A 9,540-nucleotide genomic window follows, 5' to 3' on the forward strand; every position below is an offset into this window, starting at 1 on the left:
TTGATGCCGCACCAGGGGGTCCGAAGGGTTCGTTGGTGGCTGGAGTCCCCTCATTATTAAAAAAAAAAAAAAAAACCCAAAATGAAAAAGTAAAAAAGGACTGCCCATCAAACTTCATATCCTTATTACTTGATCGAATTATTTTAAATGTGAAAACCGTAGTAAATTATTTGTCAACATCTTGAATTCTCTGGCATTCAAAGAGGGATCGTAAGATCACTTGGATGAACCCAAGAACGAGTTGAGCCACCTTGCAGACTTCTTGGGGACCCGGTTCAAGTTGTTGAGGTAATCTGTGTAGCTAAGCCCGAATCGGACTTCGTAACCCGAACCCATTTCCATGCAGTCCATTAGAGCCCACATGAAGTACCCCTCAACATCTGCCCCTTGCCTGTACCCAAAAAATTAACCTAAACAATCCCTTCATCCCATTTGATTCATACCCATGGAAGTTACACTAATGACATGTTTGGTTTGCAAAATGAAATATGGTAAAAAGGAATGGAATTAAAATTTTTTAAATAGATCTCATGATGAAATCAAGTGAAAAATTAGATTCCATTCCTCTCGATTCTTGCGCACAAAGCATGTAGCAACACTTACTTCCTGGCTTCTGAAACTGCATATAGATGACTAAGAATGTGTTGAATTCTGGCATCATCCTGCAGGGCAGTCTCAGTCAGCATCGTGTCGTCTCTTTTCTCCGGATAACCTGTTCGAAATGGGTTTTATAATTTTAGAACCAATAAATTGATCATTAAGACTCTGTTTCGAACTCGAAAGATACGAAAGGAAATGAAAATATTAAGAGTCTTACATTTCCTTTATAAATATTGTATGGTAAATCAATGAATAAAAGAAATCATAGGCAAAGTAAATTGACAATTGAAGGATTCCTCCGTAGACATGTGACAATGTTTGAAAATGTTAGAACAGAGGTGAAAATTAGCAGTTCTTACCATTTTCTGTAATGTACATTTTGGGATTGCAGTACTGTTTCTTTATGTAGACCAGAGCATCCTTTAGCCCTTGTGGATACACATAAATGGCATCACTCCCAGGTGCCTAAAACAGAGTGGCAAAAACAGAGGATCAAATTATTGCACTAACATGAAGTGTTAGGCTTTAGTCTCTTGGAGCATGAATGTTCTTACCAGCTCACCAATGGGCTTTCCATTTCTGTCGACTGGCAGAGAAAAAAACATCTTAGCCATCAAAACCATTAACCATTAAAACTATAGCTACTAAAAATATTATAAAATGAAAATGAGAGAAGCAAATTTTCTATATAAATATAGAAAAATGAAAAGAAATAAATTTTTATTTTTATTTAAAAAAATCAATACTTCTTCTGCCAGTGAAATACTGACTTGAAAAAAATCCCCTGCCCAAACCGGGCATTAGTTCTTCCATGTTTGGAGGTTGAAGCATATACCTTTCAACTCAACATGCTGGAACTGATCATAGCTGGTGTATTCAGTGTCAGGGCTTATGGGGAGAGAGAGTGCATATCTGGAAGTGTAGTAATTGATCCCTATGAAATCAAAAGACCCTTTTACCAAATCCTTCTCCTCCTCTGTAAAAGCTGGCAGCCCATCTCTCACAAGAGCTTTCATTATAAATGGGTAATCCCCAAACATCAATGGTTCCATAAACCTGTTTTATTATCAAACATGAAAAAGTGAAATGCCTTAACCCTGTGTTTGCTGAGTACTTAAATTTGGAATTGTATTGCCTTTGAATAAAATGTAGTATAAAATTGTATTAAAATTTATCAAAATTCAAATTCAAAATTCATACTCCCAAACACTACCTAAGTTTTCTATCCTCTCTAGTGTTTTTTATGCTGTCATGACTAAATGATTCAATTATGGATAAATTACTACATTATTCTAAAAATCAAGCCATTAAAATTAAATATACTGACCATCCAACCAAAAAATCAAATGCTCTCTCAGATGCTTCTCCATCGAGCCGTGTGAGCCCATGTGGCTCGAACCACTGAGTCACTATTGATATCCCAATCTCCCCACCTTGACTATCCTGTGAGAAATAAAATTTTTAGTTATAAATAAAGAAAAATAAAAAATTGGGCAGAAACCCTAATTGAACTCGTAAACCCTAATCGAACTTATAAACCCTAATTGAACCCATAAACCCTAGCGGTTAAGTTGTATACATGTGTCACCTGATAATTTTGTTTGTAGAGCTTAGCAGCAGCAGCATGTGCCAATAGGATGTGGTGGGAAGCAAGGAAAGGGTCAGTTGCAGGATTTGCATTAGGGTTAGAGGCCATTCCAACTTTATAGCCATACTGCCCAAACACTTGAGGCTCATTGATGGTTGTCCAGTGCTTCACTCGGTCCCCAAAAGTTTTGAAACAGAGGTCTGCATAGGCTTTGAAGTCATCCCTGATAGTTAAATGGAAATAAAATTTAATTAGGTAATTTATAAACCAAACAAGGAACAAGGAAATTTAATGGGGACTAAATTAAACTGCAATTAAAAAACATAAAGCTTGTGTAGATTTAGATTTGTGTCGATTTAGAAGAAACTTATCAACCCAATTCTGTGTTTCGCTTCCGTCCAAATCCATACAAGTCCAAACTCTAGGCTCACAAACAGTAAGATTGCATTTGAGAGCATAAATTTTGGATCTTGAATTTAGATTTGAGTGAATTTATATAAAACTTAATACAATTTGGTATTACATCTTTTCAAATTCATACAAATCCAAATTTAAGTATCTTCTTAAAATGCGATAAGGTGAATGTAAAAAGAAATTAGAAATAGTACACAATCTGACTGCTCAAGAAGCCTTTGTACTCGTCCTGCAATACTTGTGGTAAGTCGAAATGGAAGAGTGTCACAAATGGAGTTATCCCTGTATTAAATTAAAAAGAAATTCAATTTATTATTTAAAAGATGAAGGAAATATGTATTGATAAGAAATATGGAGAAGAAGAAATAATTAGGAGTTTTTTAACATTAAGGTTTCATGTAAGATGAAAAGAAATAAGAAGATGAATTTTCTATTGTATTTTCTCTATATATATTTGAAATATTATTAAGGATGTACTATTATCTATGTTTGGTTAAAAAATAATAAAAGTATTAAAGATTAATATAGCATATGATATCAAAATTTTGTTAGTTGTCTCATTAATATTTTATTTTCTTTCTCATTTGATTTTAACAATTAAGTGGGAAAAGATATATTTTCAGGCAAAAGTCACTCAACTTTCCCAAGTTTGACAAAAAGACAGATACCTGCCTGGTCCTGAGGTTTCAAAAATGTCACAAACTTTTCTTGAAATTTCAAAAATATTGTAGACTTGCCTTGACGTTTGCAAAGACTTAAGGGAGGTCTTTGAAAATTTTAAAATCTCAGGAAAAGTTTCTGACAATTTTGAAATCTCAAAACAGATCGTTGTCTTTTTGTCAAATATTCTCAAAGAAGATTAATGTAAGAGAAGATTAATCTCTTTTACGTTATATTATTTATATATAAGAAACACAAGCATTGAAAAGATACCGTTCTTTATTAGTTCATCAATGAACTTGTTGTAGAAATCAATGCCTTCTTGGTTTATTCCACCACTCACTGTTCCATCTGCAACAATTCAAGATAAAATTTATGTGCGTAACTAGTGTGCGATAATAATGGAAAAATTGTCATCTAGGAAAAAAAATAAAAATAAAACAAACCACAAAGTTTTATTGGATTTGAATAATATGTAATATAAATCTATATTAAAATTTTTCCAAATCCAAATTTAGGATAAAAAATCTATGCTCTTGAAGACATAGTTTTAAGTTTTGATTTTGAATTGGATTTGTATAATTTTTGAATAAAAATATAATGAAAAATTATATTAAATTTTGTATAAATTCAAACAAAATAAATGTAAACTCAATAAAGTTCAAAATCGATATATACTCGATCCCTAAGATGATCTAATTTTTTTTTTTGGATGAAGGATAGTTCGGAGTTTATTACATGGAAGAATCCTTGGCCAAGCAATGGAGAATCGATAGGTGTCGACGCCCATCTTCTTCAAAAGTTGTACATCATCCTATAATTAATATATATATATATATATATATATATATCAATTAAAAAAGAAAAAGAAAAAAAGAAAACCAAACAATGGAATTAGTATCTTTAATTAATCAATTCATGCTTTTTATTTCAACATGTGTGTGACTCACAACACATTTCTAAAATTTAGAACAAACTCATTTTCAATATTATTGAGTATTTCTCTCTTAATATATTTTAAATAATTTAACAAAAAAATATTTTAAATAAGATTCATGGATAGCAATATATATATTAAGAGTAATCATATACATACTTTGTAGCGATTGTAAGAATCAACAGCAACATCCGTGTCACCCTTTCCATCTTGGATAAAGCTGTCCCAAGTGCTGGCTCCTCTCCCTCCTTCATCTCCAGCTCCTTCTGTCTGTACCAATATTTAGGATATGCGCTCTCAGTCCATTTCATTTCAGTATATTTAAACGCAGACCACAAGTCAAACAAGGCGAGAGAGAGAGAGAGAGAGAGAGAGAGAGAGAGAGAGAGAGTGAACCTGGAGGGCGGAAGTGGAGCAGCCAAACTTGAAATCGGGGGGGAAGTCTTTTCTGGTGACTAGGGTTTTGGGTTGGGGGATGACGGCGGGCTGAAGCGCCGGAGCGGTGGGAACTGCCCCTCCGTTGAGCAGCTTCTCCAGCACCGCCGGCGGCGCAATCTGGATGTGCCCTTTCAAACACCTTATGCAATACTTATTACTATTATTATCATACTTTGGGCGAATGGTGTTCTTATAATACTTAACATTATTCATATTCCTGCAGCGATCAATCATCACACCCATTTTCGACGAAGAGAGAGTATTTCCTCCTCTCTCCAATGAACCCACTTGATGATGATGATGATGAATCGCCATTGATGGGCTTTTGGTGCTCAAACATGCAACTGCGTTAACCACAGCCATTTCACAAAGAAGCAGAAGAAGAAGAAGAAGAAGAAGAAATTGGATGTGGGGAGTGAGCGAGAGAGCAGAGCTATTTATAGAATATCTTAAGTTCCACTATTCATTAATTAATCTAAGCTAGTAGGACTGTGCTGTATCATGTTCTTCTTGACTTCTCATATATAATTAATATAAGTGATGACTGATTGCTGAGGGAGGTCAATGGATTGAATGAAGTCATTCTTTAAACAGCGACACTGCTTTCTCGTGCAGCTCGTTGGCCGGGATAAACGCACAAACATAAATCGTGTCTGCAGCCGGTGCATGCAAGAAAATTATTACCAGAAGATTTTACATGAAATCTTATAATGAACATATAATTAATTAATTCGTTAAAAATTTATTGATATTTTTATATTTAATAATTTCAAAAAAATCATAAGAAAATATTTAATAATTAATTCAATCGTAAATTATATAATTATATATATAAACTCAATAAAGAAAATATATAGGGCTTAATTGTGGAAATAAGTTTTTATTTTTTATTTTAGTATTTTTAAAATTATATAAAAAATTTAGCTAATTTTGTTTACAATATTTGTATAAAATAAATGAATGATAATGAATAGTTTTAATTTGATTTATGATATAATTTAACTTTTAATTTTTAGTTTTTCAAGTCATTAAAAAAATACCATCTTATTTTTAAATTTATATAAAAATTAGAAAATATCTTTTCATTATATTATAAATTTCTAATTCTTCTTTAGAAATCTAAATTCAAATCCCAAAATTCATAATTCTAAATATTATTTTATATAGATTTTAAAAAATTAAAAAATAAATTATTCTTTTTTGATTATATTAAAATCTAAAATAAAAAAATAAAAACAATTATTGTAATATGATTCAAACCAAATTATTTATTTTTTCTTTATTTAAAAAGTATAAATAAATTAAAAAATTAAATTAGAGTTTTATAATTAGGAAGACGGGACGGCGGCATGACTTTGCCACTAAAAAAAATTAATAAAGGGGGCCAATTTCACCACACCAAACACACCTTATTCCGTATAAATTAATGATTCTTATTATTATCTATTCCCATTCCCCATTTTATAATTATTAAATTTTGTTCATGATGAGAGTCAGTAGAGGGGCCCCACTGATGAAATTATCCCGATCGTCTGCATTATATTCAGGCATTGTAGGTCAGTCCATAGCTTTGCCACAAAGGTGGAGAATTTTTAAGTAGAAAGCTTAGTAAGGGATTGTCCCCTTGATCTTTGTTTGGAGTCGTTCATAATTAATTAAATTAGATTTGATTATTGGAAGATAAATGATTATTTTTTTTTAATAATTTAAAAGGGAAATAAATTTAGAAGTCATAGCAAAGGTAAAACCTGATTAAAATGGATACAATTTAAATTTGAATCAAATCTGACTCCACTTAAAATGACTAATAACTAATTCTTATAATATAGATGAGTTAATCTGGTTTAATTTTGTTATTCATCCTAAATTGACTCATAACCAATCCTTTTTATTGATTGACGTTACACTGTCATGTGGGGAGTAAGCACAGGCTTTGAGTAAAGGCATGGCTCACTGACGTGACGTGCGGATACAAACAGGGGCTGGAGTAGGGGGGGAACATTGTATCTGGGTAGCCCTAGGGGAGGAGATTACAGGAAAGAGTTTGTTTAGTGGATTGTGGAAACCTTGAGTGGATCAAGGTTTGTGGAATAGGCAAGGGGCTGACCACGTTATTAACATCGGTATTAAGATCTTTTCCTCCCTTCTCTTTATGTTATATCTTGTGCCTGAATTTAATTGTATTATGTGATATAACGTTTGCATCGTACCAAAATTTAATTTTGTAGGGAAAATAAAAAATACACCCAAAAAGAATCTATTCCACCCCCCTAAGACTCGATTTCGGGCTATCAAGGATGCATATTAATGGAAGATTACTGAGCTCTGATTCATTAAAGAGAAGGGCGAAGGAAAAAAGGAAGGAATATAGGTAGAGACACAAAAGAGAGTAAAGGGCTCGGTTTGCAGATTTTAAAGTTTAGAAACAAGGAGGGGGAATAAAGCTAGTCACCCTTGCGTATTTGTTTGTTTGAAAGGTTATGATCCAAGGTGCATGAATTAAATTCGTAGCTTTCATTAACATAAAATACCTAAAATTATTTGTCAGAAAGGGAAACAATCAATAAAAATGAATTTTGACGAACATTGATTTGTTACTAAAATGTTAATAGTGACAAATTTATTTTATTACTATTCACCGAAAGACCGTTATTAATATATTAGAGTCATGCTTAGCCTGGAAAAAATTTCTTTTAGTGACAAACTTAGTAGTGACGAAAACAAATTCATCACTACTGAGCCTTTAATATTAGTGATGGAAGTTTTTAATTTTCATAATTATATTTGTTTGCTATTTATTATTTTACATAAAAAATAAATTTAATTGATTTAATAATTACTATATATTGAATAATATAATTAAATATGATCATATATAACAAACCTTGTGCATGTGCAAGGTCTAGCTGGAATTCTTAGTCCCAACCTCCACTTTTTCTTACCATCAAATGAATGTGTATATATGGTATTATTAATAAATGTGCACATGCAAGGTCTAGTTGGAATTCTTCTTCCCCACCCCTGTTAGAGATGGAGCCAGAGATAGCTGGAGATGATGCATTGCTGAGTCAAGAAAACGCGTGGAATTATCTCTTCATTATCATCCCCATTGTAACTTTCATTTGTGATTAATTTTTATCTTAAATGTAATTTATTCCAAGTCACTATAAAAGGAGGGCTGTGGAAGATGTATTATATTGAAGCACAGCAGCTCATAATAGCACAGAGAGTGCAGAGAGAGCTGAGAGGAAGAAGGGAGGAAGAGAGAGAGAGAGAGAGAATTGTAACATTTTTCCGGCGAGTTATTAAATAGTTGGTGTGTGCTCCGTGGACGTAGGTCGTTCTTGACCGAACCATATAAAATTCTTGGTGTCATTTTCTTCTGGATGCTCACAGGGTCTTAACAACCCCAACTTTTTCTTTAAAATGAGAAGGAATATCTTGAATTATTTTGTGTTTTTGCTATCGCCTCCATACCCCACTTTCTTGTCATAACATTCTAATAAAAGACATTTTAGACTTTATACACTTTGGACCTTACTTTTTCTTTTCAACTTAGCTGTCAAATTATTTAAATATAATTGTCTTGTCATTGTGACATTCTTTTTCTTTGTCCCATATTCCCTTAATTTGTTCTTAAGCTAAATGTGAAACATGTGTGAATGTCCATTTAGATTTTTATATATGGGTTGTTAGCTGCCTAAAAAGAAAAGGCAAGGCTAGGGCAACAAAATTTTGTCATCCCCCTCTAGGCAAAATTATCAAGTAATCTAAATTTAACATATCATACTTATTTTAATTCAATAGACGATGTTAATTCATATATTAGATCAATAAAAAAATAATAATTAACTTTCATTTTAAAACTAATCAAAAGGATTCATTAGTCGTTATTATTTTATTGAATTAGTTTATAGATGATGCAGTAAAATCTAGTCTATCTAATAATTTTTCTTCCTTTAGCTTATAAAAAATTCCTCATCTCACTTGTCACATATTTGGTCTAACTTTCGTAAAACATTCTTCATTTCGACTCTTCGAATTTAGGAGTGGCAAAACATTAGTGACGGCTTTCAAATCCGTCACTAAAAATGGGTTAATAGTGACGAATTTAGAAATTCGTCACTAATATTCTGAACTAAAATTTTTTATTTTTTATTTAAAAAAGGAAAATATTAGTGACGGTTCCCAAATCCGTCACTGATAATGTGCCAATAGTGACGAATTTACATATTCATTACTAATACTTTGAAGTATTTTTTTTTTTAAATAATAGTAATAACGGTTATTTAATCGTCACTAATGTTAATCTTTTAGTGACGAATTTAATTCGTCACTAATAACACAGAAATTGTAGCAAATATTTTACTGAGATAAATTTTGCACGAAAAATTTTTTCACGCAATATTTTTTCATTTTTAGTAAAGAAACTAATAGTGACGGATTAAATTTTGTCACTAATAGTGCCGTATTAGTAACAGTTACTAAAACCGTCACTAATACCCTACTATTAGTGATAAATTTGAATCCTTCACTAATAATTTCGTCACTAAAAAGTAGTGTTTTTTGTAGTGTAAATAGTCATATGCTTTCAACTGGTTAGCTTGTAACGACCTGCTCCTTTTTCACATATATTTTTTTTATATATATAAATAAATTATCATCACATCATACATCCCAGCTCAGCAGGTCACAATCCACCTGGGCCCGTGTGCACCAGGGATATAACCAGAGTCACTATAATTACTATCTCGCAGTATATACATCTCAAAAATGAAATCTAGGGACAATCCCCACAAAACCTAACTGTCCCTACCAAAAACTTACCCTTCCAAAGAGGGCAAACAACTGATCTAGATCAGCGGGGCTTTTCCCGCTCTCCTATCAGGGGCTCCTGAAAAAT

General features: G+C 32.2%; 1 protein-coding gene across 1 annotated transcript; it reads right to left on the reverse strand.

Moving 5' to 3' along the window:
- Nucleotides 1-216: 216 nt before the first annotated feature.
- LOC131167511 (beta-glucosidase 13-like) lies at nt 217-5,000 on the reverse strand. Its single transcript, XM_058126314.1, has 12 exons — nt 4,596-5,000; nt 4,359-4,469; nt 4,001-4,076; nt 3,536-3,613; nt 2,797-2,884; nt 2,189-2,411; nt 1,928-2,043; nt 1,436-1,656; nt 1,155-1,186; nt 960-1,065; nt 604-712; nt 217-391 (listed from the first exon to the last, which is right to left on the reverse strand). Exons 1-12 carry the CDS (start codon nt 4,998-5,000, stop codon nt 217-219), a joined length of 1,740 nt encoding a protein of 579 aa, XP_057982297.1.
- Nucleotides 5,001-9,540: the final 4,540 nt, after the last annotated feature.

This window comes from Malania oleifera, chromosome 11, assembly GCF_029873635.1.
Source record: "Malania oleifera isolate guangnan ecotype guangnan chromosome 11, ASM2987363v1, whole genome shotgun sequence".
NCBI lineage: Eukaryota > Viridiplantae > Streptophyta > Magnoliopsida > Santalales > Ximeniaceae > Malania > Malania oleifera.